At 53.8% G+C, this 16368-nt stretch overlaps 3 protein-coding genes across 7 annotated transcripts; 1 reads left to right on the forward strand and 2 right to left on the reverse strand.

Moving 5' to 3' along the window:
* The first annotated feature begins 610 nt into the window (after positions 1-610).
* Tlx2 (T cell leukemia homeobox 2) lies at positions 611-2549 on the forward strand. Its single transcript, XM_032905098.1, has 3 exons — positions 611-1308; positions 1697-1934; positions 2014-2549. Exons 1-3 carry the CDS (start codon positions 909-911, stop codon positions 2228-2230), a joined length of 855 nt encoding a protein of 284 aa, XP_032760989.1. The 5' UTR covers positions 611-908; the 3' UTR covers positions 2231-2549.
* A 1223-nt stretch (positions 2550-3772) lies between these two features.
* Positions 3773-13160, reverse strand: Dqx1 (DEAQ-box RNA dependent ATPase 1). Of its 3 annotated transcripts, none has more exons than XM_032906293.1 (12): positions 12795-13160; positions 12185-12430; positions 11779-11972; positions 11058-11445; positions 10486-10719; positions 10297-10396; positions 10022-10180; positions 9748-9939; positions 6048-6167; positions 5708-5898; positions 4470-4660; positions 3773-4322 (listed from the first exon to the last, which is right to left on the reverse strand). In XM_032906293.1, exons 2-12 carry the CDS (start codon positions 12410-12412, stop codon positions 4166-4168), a joined length of 2154 nt encoding a protein of 717 aa, XP_032762184.1. In that variant the 5' UTR covers positions 12413-12430; positions 12795-13160; the 3' UTR covers positions 3773-4165. The 3 variants fall into 3 exon arrangements, with proteins under 3 accessions (XP_032762184.1, XP_032762185.1, XP_032762186.1); XM_032906294.1 differs by lacking the exon at positions 12795-13160 and adding an exon at positions 12616-12787; XM_032906295.1 differs by lacking the exon at positions 10486-10719.
* Positions 13161-13249: 89 nt separating this feature from the next.
* Aup1 (AUP1 lipid droplet regulating VLDL assembly factor) lies at positions 13250-16295 on the reverse strand. 3 transcript variants are annotated; one of them, XM_032906298.1, is made up of 12 exons: positions 16117-16295; positions 15901-16038; positions 15671-15821; positions 15263-15447; positions 14958-15030; positions 14788-14861; positions 14493-14559; positions 14288-14390; positions 14052-14171; positions 13837-13952; positions 13537-13655; positions 13250-13434 (listed from the first exon to the last, which is right to left on the reverse strand). In XM_032906298.1, the coding sequence occupies exons 1-12, from the start codon at positions 16164-16166 to the stop codon at positions 13398-13400; spliced, it is 1233 nt and encodes a 410-aa protein (XP_032762189.1). In that variant the 5' UTR covers positions 16167-16295; the 3' UTR covers positions 13250-13397. The 3 variants fall into 3 exon arrangements, with proteins under 3 accessions (XP_032762189.1, XP_032762190.1, XP_032762191.1); XM_032906299.1 differs by lacking the exon at positions 13250-13434 and having other exon boundaries at positions 13607-13717; XM_032906300.1 differs by lacking the exon at positions 13250-13434 and having other exon boundaries at positions 13637-13720.
* Between the last annotated feature and the right edge of the window lie 73 nt (positions 16296-16368).

A 16368-nucleotide genomic window follows, 5' to 3' on the forward strand; every position in this document is an offset into this window, starting at 1 on the left:
GACACGGGTCCGATTGACAGCAATTTCAGAGAATCGAAATTCTGAGAAACAGGGTACTAATTCCTGGTCTGTCAGGACCAGTAAGGTGGGGAGTGGTACAGAAAAAAGCCAGGAGGTGTACCACGACTCCAAGCTCAGATGTTCGTTTCCTGCCCGAGCCCACCGTACGCGCCCTGGCACCGTCTGCTTCCACACCTGGCCTCTTCCTGGGACTCCAGATCGCGGATCGCCGTTCCCCAACAGCTTCTTGCACAGCCAGGTAGCCACAACGAGATTTGGTCTCAGAGGGCATTTGGGTAGGGGCCACAACGAATCCAGGAGCTGGCCAGCGGCACCCATCGGGAGGCGAAGAGTGGGGTCTGGGGAGAGAAGCCTCTGCCGAGGAACCCGCGAGGCAGCCCGAAGGTGAAGGCCGGCGAGGATGCGGGCGCGCGAGCATCCCGGCTGAGTCAGCGGCCCCTCCCGCGTACCGCGCCTTCCTGACACCCGCGCCCTCCTCTGCCTGCGCCAGGCTCATCCAGCCATCCCTTCCCCTTTAACAGTGGGGCCCCGCCCCTGCCCTCCCTCAGCCCCCTCTGCCCACCCGAGTCACTGCCCCTGAGCTGGCCACCCCTCTCCACACCGGACTCGGGCAGCGGCCTGGGCAACCTAGCGTCCACCTGCGCTCCTGGGACCCCCGCCCGCCGCGCTCCTTCGGGATGCGAGTCCCTGAGCGGACTCCCGGGAGGGGCGGGCACACGCGCGGCTTCTCCCGGTGCACAGGGATGTTGCTGTCCCGGGGGCCCCGGCGCGTGGCCGAGGCCAGCCCCGCGGGCCCCTGAAGCCGCTGCCCGGAGCGCGCCGCCGCCGGGCTCCCGCAGCCGTCAGAGACACCGTTTCCAGTCATCCAACCTCTCAGGCTTGGACCCATGGAGCCCGCAGTGTTGGCTCCGCACCACCTTCCGCACCACGAACCCATTAGCTTCGGCATCGATCAGATACTGAGCGGCCCCGAACCCCTGGGGGGCGGTCTGGGTCCGGGTCAGGCTGGCCAGAGCCAAGGGGAGAGTGCGGCGTTCTCCGGTGGATTCCACGGAGCCTCAGGCTACGCTCCAGCCGGCTCGCTGGCCTCCTTGCCTAGGGGCTCGGGAGTGGGCCCCGGCGGCGTGATCCGAGTCCCCGCGCACCGCCCGGTACCTGTGCCGCCGCCCTCGGGTGCGGCCCCCGCCGTGGCCGGACCGTCTGGTTTGGGTGGCCCTGGGGGCCTAACGGGACTCACTTTCCCCTGGATGGACAGCGGCCGCCGCTTTGCAAAGGACAGGCTCACCGGTGAGATTGCCCAGCCCCTCGGTGTCCTTCCCCCCGCGACCCCGTTTCTTCGCCTCTCAGCTTTCTGCTCCAACCCCATTACCCGTTTCATCTCTCCCCTCTGCTCATCCCCGTGGACCCTCCCCGACCCCACATTTCTCAGCCCCACAGGGGAGAGGCAATAAGGAGAGGGGTACTGTCGTCAGGTGCATACGCTCCGCCTTTGTAGCCCCATCCTGCCTACCGCGAGGAGGGGCAGGGTGAAGTCTGGGAGGACCCGATTCTTCCTAAGCCGCTTCATGAATGAGGCTTCTGTGGTTGGGGGGAACCCCTGTTAACGACTAGGAGCTCTCTTCTCAGTTTCACCTCGGACCACCCCCAAACATTGCCCTGTTCTTCCGTCCCATAGCTGCGCTCTCGCCCTTCTCTGGGACACGTCGCATAGGCCACCCCTATCAAAACCGGACCCCCCCGAAGCGCAAGAAGCCGCGCACCTCCTTTTCCCGCTCGCAGGTGCTGGAGCTGGAGCGCCGCTTCTTGCGCCAGAAGTACCTGGCCTCGGCAGAGAGGGCGGCACTGGCCAAGGCCCTGCGCATGACGGACGCGCAGGTCAAGACCTGGTTCCAGAACCGACGCACGAAGTGGCGGTGAGGTGCGGGGCGCGGGCGGGCGGAGTGGCGGGGAAGGGCTGGGTTGCCCGCTGACCCCGGCTCTCCGCCCGCCCAGGCGCCAGACAGCGGAGGAGCGCGAGGCCGAGCGGCACCGCGCGGGTCGCCTGCTGCTGCACCTGCAGCAAGATGCACTGCCCCGGCCGCTGCGACCACCGCTGCCACCGGACCCGCTCTGCCTGCACAACTCGTCACTCTTCGCGCTGCAGAATCTACAGCCTTGGGCCGAGGACAACAAGGTGGCTTCAGTGTCGGGGCTCGCCTCGGTGGTGTGAGCTACGCCTGCCCGACGAGCGAACGCCATCGTGACTGGGTGCCGTGCCACCAGCGAAGCGTGAGGAGCGGAAAGCCTGCGGCTGTCCTCTAAGGCTCCTTGGCCACCAGTGGCCCCTGGCCCGCACTTTGACTTTGCCCTTCATGGCTTTTTTTTTAGACCCGCTGAGACATGGGTTTGCAAGGGCAACCTGCAGGATTGTGAATCAAGAAGGGACCCTGCAAGGCACTGCGACTCTGCCCTGCCCTGAGTGAGCTCAGAGCTCAGAGCTCAGGTCCTGCTGGGAAGGGGCCACCGAACTGGTACGAAAGCAGACATCAAGACAGCTGGGGGCGAGGGGTAGTGGAATAGACGCTGGCATCAAAGAATGTGGCCTACTGTGACAGGGACCTCATCCCTCATCTGTAAAACAATCACTACGGAATCCTTCTAGATTTAGTCCGGGCTGTTGTCATCCACCCAATCTGCAGGCCGCTCTTCACCTTGAGAGTTGTAATGCACCTATGCTGTAGGTAAAATGGATACTTATATACCCAGAAGATAAAATCTAGGAAGAGAACCTGACTCCGGTGCCATGCAGAGTCAGAGAACCAAGATGGGGAGCTGGGGGAGAGTTCGTGGGCCTAGCGTTAGAGTGAGGAAGAGGCATGCTTTGGGGCTGGCAAACCTGAGAAGAACCAAAGATGATGTTAAGACTGGAGATGTGGAGCCCAGGAAGTCGGTCTGTGGTGCTGTGGACTAGGAAGGGGAAACCGGGGGCAAGGTTAACGGTAGGCAAAACTAATGTTAGATTTAGAGAGAAAAAAAGTCCTGATGCCTGCCTTTAGGGATCTTGCTGACATCACAGGGGTGGAGACAGATGGAATGGTGGAGCCAAATCTCCAGGGGTGTGGTGGTGGTGGGGGAACTCTGGGAAGTTACACGGATTGAACCTTTCTCTCCACAGTATTCCACAAACACATTTAGGATGTGTGGGATGGTGCTGGACTCAGTAGTTAGAGCAGAGGAAGGGCGGAAGGGAAGGGGTACGACCGGAGGAAGCAGAGCAGGACATCTTCTGGTTGGGAAGATGGAGACAGACGGCACCTGCAGTGACCCTGACAATCTGAGCTTGATCCCTAGGGCCGAGTTTGTGGAAGAAAACCGATTCCTACAGATTGTCTTCTGACCGCTGTGTTATGGGTGTGTATCCACACACAATAAATACGATGAAAAGTTAGAGAGACTGCAGGCTGCAGGTGGGTCAGAGGCTGTAGGCTTTTGGTTGAGTGGGGGATGGTTGCAAAGCTCTCTGGCTTAACCGGAGTATTTTGTCTCATTCTACTGTTCCCATCTTGTTTCTAGAAGAGGCTAGAACATTGTGACAGGGACAGAGACCTGTGGTGGCCAGATCACTCATGCTCTGTGTCAGTGACAGCTACAGCAGGCAGCACAGAGGCGGCACCTCAGAAGTCAGCCTCTTTCCTTACAGTCATCTGTCACTCGTGGATGTTAAACATGGCCCTGCAGAATCACAAATCAAACTCGGCATCATAGAAAAATCTTTTTTTAAAGATTTATTTATGTATTTAATGAGTATGAATACACTGTCCCTGACACACCAGAAGAGAGCACTAGATCCAATTACAGATGGTCATGAGCCACCATGTGGTTGCTAGGAATTGAACTCACGACCTCTGGAAGAGCAGACAGTGAGTGCTCTTAATCCCTGAGTCATCTCTCCAGCCCCCAAGGAGACAATGTTGTGTGGGGTAAGTCGCGGGTGGAGTAAGCAGCATTTGCCCCCTGGCCCATGGACAGAGAAGGAAAGGCCTGCCTTGTTCTGAACTGTGGCTCTCTGTCCCCTCCCCTCCTAACATTTCTGGCGTCCCAGAGTGTGTCTGACCCTACACTCTGGGTCTCTAAGTCCACCGTGTGGTGAGGTTCCTTAGACAGCTCACTGCAGAACACAGCCATCTCCGTATTTCTGAGGAGAAGCAGTTTCAGTCACTGCCGCTGATGGCTCTGTTCCTTCTCTCAGCTGGTTCAGGAGGTCTCTGCTCTCACTGGGGGGCAGGTTACTCAGGAAGTATGGAGGGGCAAGCTCCACCAGCCTGTTGGAGAAGGTCAGATCGGGATCTCCTGTGCCTCTGCTCCACACTTTCACCAACCCTTTTCCTAGGTCTTGCTCCCCAGCTCTGGGTTTGGTCCCTGGCCCTGGGCGAGGAAGGGCCCCTAAGGGTGAGGGTCAGGAAACTCACATCTCAGGCTGAATCTCAGAGACTATACAAAGGCAGTTGTCTTTAGAGATGGAGAAGCGGTGGTATAGCACCCATGTGGGTGGCTGGGCTGGAGTCCTGCGGTTACGGTAGACGCAGTATGGTGACAGCTGGGCCACATGTTTATGGGTGAGAAGCAAGTAATTTCCTGTCCCATCGGTGTCCCGGGCCACCTCATTGAAACACAAATACAAGGGTGGACTAAGTAAGGAAGCACAGAAGATAAAGAAGGCCAATGCCCGTGTGGCAGTAATCCCAGCCTGAGTAGCAGAGTAGGGAGCCGGAGGAGCAGAAGTTTGAGGCCAGCCTGAGGTACTTAGAGAGTCTGAAGGCAGCTTGGACATGAGACCCCGTCTCATCATTGCCTTTAAAAAGAAAGAAGGAAAGAGAAGAAGGGGCTGTGGAAGGAGTAAGAGGATTATAGAGCCGAAAAGTCAATCTCTAGTTGAGTCTGCTCCTTGCTTCACCATATGGCATTTTCCATGGCCCCTTGTCCTCCAATCCCTCAGACTCCTATACTAAGAAACCATATGAGACAGACAGACAGACAGACAGACAGACACACAGACAGACACACACACACACACACACACACACACACACACACACACACACACACACACACACTAGGCTAGGCTGGCTAGAGAGCCTCAGGGACCCAAGTGTCTCTGCCTACCCAGCGCTAGGACTACAAGGGAACCCAGGGTTCTGGGGACCAAAGTCTGTCCTTGAGATAGAAGCAAGGTGTTTACCTACTCAGCTCTTCCTAGTCCCCCCTCTCCCTGCCTTTTGATTCTTTTTTTTTTCTAAAATTAAAAAAAATGATTTATTTATCTTATGTGTATGACCATTTTGCCTGCGTGTATTATGCACACCATGTGCCTGTCCTTGAATGTCATGAGTGTTAAATTTCTGGAATTGGAGTTAAGAATGGTTGTAAGTTACCACATGGGTGCTAGGATCCAAACCTGGGTCCCCTGGGCTCTCTGAGAGCAGTGAGTGCTCTTAACTGCTAAGGCAACCTCCAGCCACTGCCCGACCCCCACCCCATTTGGAGATAGAGTCTTCCTATGTAACCCTAGCTGCCCGAGAACTTACTATGTAGACCAGGTTGGCCTCAAACTTAAAGAGTTCTGCCTGCCTCTAGAGTGCTGGGATTAATGATGCGCACCATCACACCAGGCACCACGAGCTACCCCGCTCAGCCATTCCTCTCCAACCTTGAGGAAGTATCCTGACAGCAGCGCTTTCTGAAGGTCTCTGCGATTCTGCTCGGAGCCGAAGGCCGGCAAGGACAGGGGAAGCTCAATCCGTTGCATGAGTTCCAGGAGCTCTGCTCGGAGTTTGCGGGCTTGACATAACGCCTCCCAGCTTAGACCCCGGGCCTGACACCAAGTTTCATCTGCTCCACCTTGGAGGAGAAAGGAAACATCTGTAATCAAGTGCCAAGATGCACAAAGAATGACCTGTGGGCGGAGGACCTCTTCTTCCCGAACGCGGAGGTCTGTCTGCTGAGTGGGTTTTCCTGGGAGTCCCTGAGGTGCAGACTGAACCACTTACTTTGAACAAAGGCTTCATAGACCTGGATCAGAGAGCTGTGATCGCCATCTGCGTGTTCCAGACCCCGACGCAAGGCAGCTTCTCCTGCACACAGCGGAGGACGGGTAAACCCAGGAGCGGCTGGAAGCAGGACACAGGAGGGTGGTTTGGGAGGAACAAGGCAGGGTAAGAGCACACAGGATGCTAAAAAGGTAGGAGTAATCCTCTGGGAGCTTAATTTAAAAACATCATAGATTCTAGGTGCTCTGGGCTTCATTATACTTTGGAGACAAGTGCAGCCAGCCCTCCCCAACCGTGCATGGCTCTGCCTCTGTGGATTCAATCAACTGCCAACTCGGAGTATTTGGAAAACTACATCTATAGAGAGCATGTGGATCCTCCTCATCCAGTCTTTCTTAAATATTAAAGGGCGGCTTTTACATAATGTTTACACACAGCATGGGGTACTGCAGGTACTCTGGAGGTTATGCAAAGTGTATAGCAGAGTATGCCCAGGTTATGTTCAAGTGCTACAGCATCCTGGAGACTGAAGCACCGGTGGATTGTGGTATCCACCAAGGGTTCTGGAACCATCTCCCATAGATACTGATGTCTGGAAATGAAAGACAGTTTTTGCCCACAAGGAGATTAGAATCTAGTAGAGAAAGGCTGTGCATATGATTCCATAGCTACTTGCTGTACAAGAATGAAGCCTTGAGTTTGAACCCCCACTACCAACATAAAAAAAGCCTTCTACCTATGCCTGCAACTCCAGAACTTGGTGGGCAGAGACAGGCAGATCCAGGGATCTTAGCTACCCAACTAGTTTAGCAGGAAAGTTGACCTGCTTCCTCCAACTTTTGCACGCAAGCGCACTGATGCGTGCCCCCTCCCTCCAACACACACAGGTCTGGGGGGAGAGTCCAACAAGGAAGGGAATAAGCTCTCTGAAAGCAAAGAGAAGGTGGATTGATCCAGGCTTGGGTCGGGGAGACAAGGGTGATGTGGGAGCAAAGCATGAGCTCCTTGGGTCAGTGTCAGAAGTGTACGCAGAGAAGGGACCATGGGGCCGTCTGAGGCTGTGGGAACAGCATCAAACAAAGGCTAATGGCTTGTTTGGGGCATCAGATGCCATCTATTTTCTGTGGGATGGGTGACATGTGGCAGAATGGCAAGGGAAGCTGGAGTGGTCTGCACAGTCAGGGTAAGAGGCTGACTGTGTGATACAAAAGAGTTTGCACAGTCTAGGAGGTGAGAACAGCTGTTGAAGAAGATTGTTAAACTGTGAGTCCAAGGGTTGGTCCACGTGATTGGTTAGGAGAACATGGATAGAATCCGGACAGGCAGAGAGGAGTACCTAACACTGGCATTGGCTACCATCATGTGACAGTATAATCTGAAAACACATGTAGGAGCTGGAAAGGGAACTCTGGAGACAGACTAGGATAGGATGAGATCAGGAGAGGTGATAGGACTGTCTGAATTGATACAGAGAGGAACACTGTGGTGGGGTGGTAAGAAGGGCAGGCAGACAGAATGCTTGAGTTTAGTTCTGAGCTGAAACATGGTGGACAACTATAGTGGAACTATTTCCTAGGAGAGCCAGGAATTGTGTGGCACATGCCTGTAATCCTACTATCTGGGAGGCTGTGGCAGGAGGATGGCTGCAAGTTTGAGACTAGCATGGGATAGATATATGGTGGATTCCAGGCCATCCCAGATGACAAGAATAAAACCCTTTCAGGGGGTAGAGGTGGGGGAGGGGGAAGAAAAGAAAAAGAAGCCTGCCAAATGGCTCAGCACATGTTGCATAAATCTAGGCTTTTGGCCCAACCTCCAGAACCCACACATAGGTGGAAGGAAAACTAAGTCTACAGTCTTGTCCCTGACCACATACATGCACTGTGGCACACCCCTGCTACCAAACATCGTACATCACGCACATACATAATACTTTTAAAAAGGGAGGAACACGGAGCTGGAGAGGTTGCTCAGCAGCTAAGAGCAATGGCTGTTCTTGCAGAGGTTCCAGGTTTGGTTCCAAGCACCTATGTGATGGCTTACAAGCACCTGTTACTCCAGTTCCAGGGGATCGGATGCCCTCTTATGGCCTCTGCCGGTACTGCATGCACAGACAGACATGCAGGCATACACATAAAAATAAGATACTCTTCCAGAGTTGGATGTCTCTCCTCCCTCTTCTTTCCTTTCTGTGTCCCTCTCCCTCCTCACTTTCTCCCCTCCCCATATCCTCCTTCCTAAGGTCTAAAAGAATGCCATGGGGTGGGAGAAATGGCACAGATCTTTAATCCCAGGATTTGGAAGGCAGAGGCAGGCAGATCTCTGTGAGTTTAAGACCAATCAGGGCTACATAGTGAGGTCCTAGTTTTAAGAACTCCATGCTGGCATAGAGATGCAAAGTACAGTTTGGGAATTCCAAGTGTAAAGGCAGCGCTGTGAACTGTGCTGTGGGTGGACCTGCTCAGAGTTCTGGGACTGAGAAGACACACAGGCCCAACGCTGTAGCCTTGGGCGCATTTACAGTGGAAAGAGGATGAGAGAACCAAGGAAGAGATGAGGACCCAATGGCCATAGAGGTGGGATGAAAACTACAGGATGCTGGGCATCTGTGATCCCAATGTTCTGGACACTGGGCCACAAAGATCTCAAGCTTGGGCTACAGAGCAAGATCCTGTCTTAAAAAGAAGGGGGATGGGTTGGGGATTTGGCTCAGTGGTAGAGCGCTTGCCTAGGAAGCACAAGGCCCTGGGTTCGGTCCCCAGCTCCGGAAAAAAAAAAAAAAAAAAAAAGGGGCACACAAAAATAAAAAAAAAAAAAAACAATGGAACAAAAAAATTCCCAAAAAAAAAAAAAAAACCAAAAAAAAAAAAAAAAGGGGGATGGCCGGGGAGGTGCCTCAGTGGTTAAGAACACTTTTTACATAAGCATTGAGGACTTGAGTTCAAATTCTGGGTACCCATGAAAATGCCACCTGCTGTGGCCACACACACCTATGACCTTATAACTGGGGACAAGAGAATCACCTGGGCTTGGGATGCCAGCGTAGTTTCAGATCCAGGAACAGACCCAGCCTCAGGGGAACAAGGGGAGTAAGAGAGTGAAGGAGCAGGACACCTGACATCCTCTTCTGCTTCAGAGCATATGCGCATGTATGCACATGTACACACACACACACACACACACACACACACACACACACGTACGTATGTAAACACTTCATACAAATAAGGAGCAATACCTCTCCCCCAACAAATACCAAGTGCTACCACAGAGGCATAGGGAGTAGTGAACATTTTGGAGTCACAAGGTTGTAAACAAATGCTGGAGTATGGGGACCCTCACTACTGAGCTGTCATTGCAGGGGACATGGTCCTGAAGCTGGAATGCAACAGGTGAGCCACACCCAGGACAGACATGGCTGAAAGGGGGGATGGGCAGAGGGCAGGTGAGTGGATCTAGTCACCGAGAAGAAAGAAGCATTAGAGGAAAGGTGATAGGAAGAGATGGGTAGACACTTGGTTCCTTAGTTGTTGAGGAGGGGGAGTAGGGTAGGAAGGCTGACACGGCTGTAACCAGTGATTCACCCCAGTGCAGGGCTGAGCAGTTGCCTGACAGACAGGAGGCCCCGGGGAAGATTTTTCAGCACAGCAAAACCCCCAAGTCCTGACTAACAAGTGAGGGATTAAAGCTAGAGATGTACCAGTGAGCATGGCCGCGAGAGTGAGCATCTCATCCACACAGTTAAACTCGCAGGAGGCCAGCAGGGCTTTGGCCAGCTCCGGGGGCAGGGGAAACTCCGAGAGGATGATTCCGAGGTCTGACAGGTCCCCATCATCATCCAGAGCAGCCAGATAGTCTAAGTCTTCCAGGGCCTGCATCAGTGCGTCTGGTGCTGTTAGGACACAGGGCTTAGACATCACAAGCTCTGACCCTGTAGTCAAGAGGCAGTCCTGGGTCAGGGTGAGGGGGCTCACCAGGCCGGTCCAGGAAGTGGCACTCCCCTGGCTCTGCAATCTGTTTCCTCTTTAGTAGCAATACCAGGGAGCTCAGATTCTCTTCGCACACTTTGGGATGAGGCAGTGGGGGAGCCTCTAGGTCTAGGGTAGACTTAGAGTACAGGCGGAGGCAGGTTCCTGAAAGGAGAAAGGTCTGGGGAGGTAGGTTTCTCAGAGCTTGTGTGAGGGTTTTTGTTTGTGTTTTTGTTTTTGTTTTTTTTTTTTTTTTTTTTTATGAGAGCAAAGGCTCTTACCTGATGGGAACCCTCTGGCCCGCAGCAGCCTTGCCTCTGCCTGACACTTGCTAATTCGTCTCAACACCTGGGATTCTGCCCGGATCCGAGGATTGTAAACCTGTCATTCAGCCCCCCAACAAGGCCAACACAGATCAGAGTGGTTCACTTCTATCTGAGGGTCCACTCCCCCTCATTTCTCTCACTCACACTGCGAAGTTCCAGTCCCGAGTCAATGACATGTTGGATGGAAGGGAGGGAGAAGGAGAAATCTGCCAGCCAATGAGTGACCACAATCTTTCTGACACTCACATCTGTGTCTTCATACACAGTCTGGATGGCTTGACCACAGCCAGGGTGAAGGGGTAGCACCCTCGGAGGAGGCCCTGGGACAGCCAACATCCCCATCTCCCTGGACAAGGATTCACAGCACAGAGAGATTTCCTGAGGAGAGGGGTGGGGCATTAGGGCAGTTCTTACCCTTCTTGGGGGAGCACAGACCTTTTGGATAAACTGAGGAAAACCAAGGCCCATTTCTCTGAGAAAATAGACATACTTCTAAAGTTGGGCACTTTATAATTTTAGTTCACTGTGCTCAAAGTTCTGCATTATAAGGAATTTTAAAAGTGGATAGCAAATTTCTTTATTCTGAAGTCCTTGATCCCCCAAGAAGACTTCAGCAAAGAGTAAATGGACCCACTACTATTTCTAAGACCTGTTGCCTCTGGGACAGGAAGGTAGCACAGGGATGTGTCCCATAATCTACCTTTCCCTCTGTTTACCTCCTCACTGGGCAGATACACCAGCACATCTCCTGGTGCCTCTTCCCGCTGACACAGCTCAAGCACAGCTTGGCAGGCAGCTTCCACGAGGTCAGCAGGGACAGTGTCCTTGTAGGTAAGGGTGGGATTTTCACCAGGCTCCCTGGGTACATGCACAGTAGGAGAATTGCCCCAGAAGGCTTGGAATTTTGGTTCAAGCGCCGAGTCAGTAACTATAACCACTCTGGGATCCCCCGGAAGGTTTCTCAGTCTGGTATCTCGCAGGAGCCCCTGTAGTAAATCTGAGGCCACTGACCGCTCCTGAGCCTCATCCAGTACCAGCACACTCCAGGCTCCAGGGCCCCGGGTTGAGGCTACTTCCTGTAGAAATAGCCTGTCCCAGCAAAACCTGTAGACATTGGTAGTGGACAGGGAATCAACATGGACGTGGACCAGACCCAAATCTAGGAATTTTCCCCCAAGGTGTCTAGATCTTGATACTGAAGGTCAGAAAAAGTTGTTGTCATGGACTTCCTAAGCCCGTGGACCACTAAGTGTGACCCACATCTTGTTGAGGGCACTTGGTTCACCCACTATATCCTGTATCTTGTGGTGGGGGTGAGGTTTGTATCATGTGACTCAAAGGCAAGTTAAGCTGAGGGTATGGGGAGGTACGAGACAATTGGGTTTGTTTCCACTCAGTAAGGGGGATTAAGCCCATGCCAGACTGCAAATGGCCCACCTGAGCATGGTGTTGGGCCCAGTGCAGTCTTCCTGAGGGATGCTGTAGCCAATCTCATGACCCAGAGTCAGGTCCATCTCATCAGCCACCCTTGAAGCCAGGCTCATGGCTGCCAGAGGGTAGGGCTGAGTGACTGTAACCTGTCCTGTCTGGAATCCTCTGGCCAGCGCAAACTCTGCACACCATTGAGGAATCTGGGGTAGGGAGAGGGAATTTGTCAGAGGATTGGAGGACTTTAGACAGAAGTGCTATAGGAACTATGACCAGCTGAACTCTACCGTACCACCCACTGGGTAATCCACCTAACCCACCTTCCCTTGCTCACCTCTCCCACATCCCCTTTCCTTTACCCAGGAAAAAGCACATTTAACCCTGCCCTTTGCCCACTCCCAGAACCTTCCTCCACCTGGGTGCTCTTGCCAGAGCCGGGCTCCCCAGATACCAGCACCACTCCAGTGGGGCTACTTTCCAAATGCTCCAAGAACAGGAAACGAGCAGCCCAGATGGGCAAGGCTCTACGCTGCTCAAGCAGCTCATAGTAGCAAGAAGAGAAGGGGAGCCCATCAAAGGGGTTCACAGCCAGTTCAGACTCCCCAGGACTTGGTTCAGACTCTTCTGCCAGCCCAGAGGCCATGATGGCTGTTCATAGAACCTACGAAAAGCAGGGCAGCCAGTAAGGCCTTAGATCTGGTGACTGGTACAAATTCCCATCTCAGATTGATCCCCAACCTCAACCCACAGGGGACAATGCCTTGGGGTCCATCCTTCCCAGTGGTATTTGCTTGCCAGGAAACTGTGCCGGGTGTTTCTAAGGGGACATCACAAATGGACTTTTACCCTGTTTGTAGCTGAGTAGTAAAGATCTGTGACTAGCACAGGGGCCCATGTGGGCAGCAGGATTTACAAGAAGCACAGTCATCTGTGGGAAGGGCCCGAGTGGGGTTGGGGGGAGTAAGAAATCTGGAGAAGAGAGAATGGGACAGTAAGCAGGGCCATTAATGATCCTGGATTCAAACCTGCTAGCAGCTCTGAGACGTGTCAGGAAGGCAGCCAGTTCTGGACACACCCAGCCAGGCACCACCAACCCACGCCTGCCTGGAGTACAAAGGTAAATTCCGGCTCCATCCGGAGGCTGAGCCCAAACTCCAATCCCAGAGCTTGATTTCTTGGGGGAGGAGCCTTTTGCTCTACCTTGGTTAATTTAGCTAGGAACCTTCAGAATGCAGGTTCCTGCTGCCATACTGAGCTTGTATAAACGTGACATGCTTGTACTCATGAGATGCATTCTGGGACTTGTAGTTTTGGAGTGACAGCCTCCAAACGTAACTGAGCTGGGATCCAGTTGTTTTCTCTTCAGTTTAGTATAATTTCACAGTTCCATTCTGACCATCCTCACCCATATTATATTCTTCAACCCAGGAAAAGAAACCTGCTCAAGGGGCTTTGGAAACCCAGAGAGGCAACAGAGACCTTGAGTGAAAACCCTGAATTTAATGTGAGATTGGGGGAGCCCCATCCCTCCCTTTTTACCACCCACTCATCCGGCCTGTTGTTAGCTGGGTGAGGGCTGCCCCCAGTCTCCGTCCTGCGGCTCTGGGTACCATCCTGTTCCTTTGGGCTCATTCAGCCTCCTGGGCCTGTCTCTCTCTGAATCTCCTGTGGGACATGGGGAGAGAGTGTATAGGCTTTGTCATATCAGCTCCATCCGGCCTCTTTCCAATTTGTTCTTTCCTACACTTCGTCCTCTGACCCTCTCACCTTCTTGCATATTCATACAGTGCCTGCTTGCGCTCCTGCAGGCTCTCCTGACGGGCCCAGGAAGACTTGGCAAATGTTAGGGCTGTGGGCTGAGGGGTCACCAGGCCAGAGCTGGGGAACTGAGGTGATCACAATGTCAGAGGGCTTGCGAAGTCATCATCATTAAACACCCATCGAATGCCTACTTTGCAAGAGAGGCACTGTGCTAGGTCTCAACATCAAAGAGGAAAGTCAGGGAGAGGGAGCACAGACTGTCCCACCTGCCCTTAGGTCTCGGCCTTCACTATTCCTGTGTCTCACCTTTGGGGCAGAGGCTGTGGGCAGGGACTGAGATCCCTCAGTGACATCTTCAGGCATGAAAGCCACAGACCCCTCAAGCAGATTGGTGATGGTCAAGTCTACACACCCAGTCCTAGCTGGGAAGAAAGGAGCAGAATGTCCATTCCCTGTACCCCTTCTCTGTCGAGACCCATTTTCCTGTGTCCACCATTCTGTGAAGCTACCCTTCCCCATACCCAGGTCTCTCTGGATGACATTCAATGGCACATGGGGCAAAACCTCCTTGACTCTTTGAGCGAGAATGGTCAGTTGCACATCAGAAGAAGGGCTGGGAGGAGAAGGAAAAGAAGACTGCACTGTTTAAAAGAAAAAAAAATTAGGTGAGTGGATTATTAAGAAAGAGGCAAACATGCGTAAGTATGAAAGTAAAGTCACCACGTGGAGCAAACATCTTTGTGCACAGACCACACACCTGACTGGGGGCGTAATCTGGGGTGTCTCTGTCGCTTCATGTGTTCTGCTTTGTCTGCTGGAGTGAGCCGTGTCCCTATCTGGCCCAATTCTTTGGCCACCAGCTAGGGAGAATTGGAAGGTTTTAATTGTGGCCTCTTCAGGCCTTCTTCCCCTTCTCCCCTGGAGAGGGCCCCCACCTCCACCATGCCCGTGTTCACCACCACCTGTTGTACACGGAGTGCAAACTCCTCATTCTCTTCCCCCAGCTGTCGACGAATGGGATGAAGCCACCTACAAAAACCAGAGCCCTGCTCTGTTAAGGCGCCCCAGGCTAAGCATGTCACCTTCCCCATTTATCTTGGAACAGTGGAGGTGAGAGTCAGGAGATGGTAGATAAGTGTGGCTTTTGTGTTAGAAACTTGACACTAACAAACCACAGGCAGACAGGGTAGAGGTCATTACTTCCTTGACCCTGAGGTGAGCATCTTCCCAGCCACCAAAAACCGAGGACAGTTATACCTTACTTGATACACCGTGAAAGGGACGAAAAGTGACCACAGCAGTTCTGAGACCCAGGAGGCATCTGACACCGTCTAAGGGGAGGGCATCAAGTGAGGTGTAGGCCAGGGCCATAGGTGAGAAACTTCCCTTCCAAACCCCAGAGTATTCCATGTCCAACATGCACTCACCACAGAGACCAGGGGTCTCTGAACTTGTAGGGTAAGAGGTTGTACCACATCCTGGATAGAAAATGGCCACGAACTAAGAGAGAGAGAGAGTGAGAAAGAGTAGTATGGGAGTTCAGCCTAGCCCAGCCAACCCCTTATACCTGACAAACTAGTAAACTGTCCAACTACATAAGCAGATAACTGAGGAATTAAGAATTTGGAGGGCAGGGCTAAAAGTGGGCAGACAGGTAACACACTAGGGCAGGCTCACCCAGGAGCTTGGCAACCCACTCAACTGGAGCCAGATACCTGCTGCGCTTACCCACCTGAAACGCAGGAGCCCTTCTCGGCCATTGGTGGCCTCTTCCTCAGGGAAGAGCAGCAAAGGTGTGGGTGGAAGCCTCGTGGAAGCACAGAATTTCTTGAGTGACTCCACCAACTCCACCCGCCTATCCATCTCCATGAAGCCCCGAGACCAACACACAAAGCTGGGGGGACTATTGAGTAGAGGCTGAGAGCAGGGAGAAAAAGCAAAAAGAAAAGAATGGAAGGAAATGTCAAAAGAAAGAAAGAAGAGAAGACAGAGGAAAAAGGTAACACATAGGGTGGCGTTTATGGGACTCGGGGGGAGAAGGCTCGGTATTCCCCAAGCAAACCCCAAAGGGTAAAGGTGAGCCTTGAGCTTGGGCCTAGGGAGCCACCCGGTGGCGCTCTCGGCCTCGCCCCCCACTCACGGTGCTACAGGTGGTGAGAAGGTTGACTATGTTGTGGTCAAAAGGTGTTACATGGTTGGAAATAAGGACCCTGACGCGGTGATCCCGGAGTCCGGAGTCCTCCTGTCGGGCCACGAGCCCCAGTACCGCACACATGGTTCGTACCACGAACCTGGGGACACAGGCGGCGGTGACTGTGCGGTCTTGAGCCAGGCCCAGACCAGATGATCCCCAGGAGCCGCAGTCCGCACCTGCGGAGGACGCTGTCAGGAAGAGCACAGCTGACCAGGAAGACGTGGAGCCCGAGGAAGAGTCGCAGGACCAGGAGGCAGAGGCCGACCGGCGCGTAGAGCAGTAGCGCGAGCAGCAGGAAGCCGTCACTCGGGAGCCTGTGGCGAGAGGCGACGCGATCAGGCGCCGAAGCCGACGGGACGCGCTGACCGGTCTCTTCCCTCCGCAGCGCTTACCGGTGCGAGTCAAAGAGCCGCTCCGGCCCCGGAGCTGGAGGAGGTTCCATCGCAGCCGCTTCAGGAAAGTGGGGCCGCTGTCGCCGCCATCTTCGCAGGGCCGCGGGGGCTCCTGGGAAGGCGGAGTCTTTGGGCAGCCGCAGGGACGCTAGAACCCGTGGCCCGGAGGCGCCCCGGAAGGGCTAGCGTTCCCAGCATGCCTCGCGGCACGGGTGAAGTGTGTGTGTGTGTTTGTGTGGGGGAGTGTGTATG

Source organism: Rattus rattus, chromosome 6 (genome assembly GCF_011064425.1).
Source record: "Rattus rattus isolate New Zealand chromosome 6, Rrattus_CSIRO_v1, whole genome shotgun sequence".
In the NCBI taxonomy this organism is placed as follows: domain Eukaryota; kingdom Metazoa; phylum Chordata; class Mammalia; order Rodentia; family Muridae; genus Rattus; species Rattus rattus.

Bases quoted from the DNA above. Each gene is read 5' to 3' on its own strand.
- Tlx2 (XM_032905098.1), top strand. From the start codon at position 909: ATGGAGCCCGCAGTGTTGGCTCCGCACCACCTTCCGCACCACGAACCC. The intron at 1,309-1,696 runs GTGAGATTGCCC...TCCGTCCCATAG, and splicing joins TGCAAAGGACAGGCTCACCG to CTGCGCTCTCGCCCTTCTCT. The intron at 1,935-2,013 runs GTGAGGTGCGGG...CCGCCCGCCCAG, and splicing joins AACCGACGCACGAAGTGGCG to GCGCCAGACAGCGGAGGAGC.
- Dqx1 (XM_032906293.1), bottom strand. From the start codon at position 12,412: ATGGCCTCTGGGCTGGCAGAAGAGTCTGAACCAAGTCCTGGGGAGTCT. The intron at 9,940-10,021 runs GTGAGCCCCCTC...GTGTCCTAACAG, and splicing joins CCACTTCCTGGACCGGCCTG to CACCAGACGCACTGATGCAG. The intron at 6,168-9,747 runs GTACATCTCTAG...TCCTGCTTCCAG, and splicing joins TCTCGCGGCCATGCTCACTG to CCGCTCCTGGGTTTACCCGT.
- Aup1 (XM_032906298.1), bottom strand. From the start codon at position 16,166: ATGGAACCTCCTCCAGCTCCGGGGCCGGAGCGGCTCTTTGACTCGCAC. The intron at 15,031-15,262 runs GTGGGTAAGCGC...TCTCTCTCTTAG, and splicing joins GAAGGGCTCCTGCGTTTCAG to TTCGTGGCCATTTTCTATCC. The intron at 13,435-13,536 runs GTGAGAGGGTCA...CATGTCCCACAG, and splicing joins CTGTATGAATATGCAAGAAG to GAGATTCAGAGAGAGACAGG.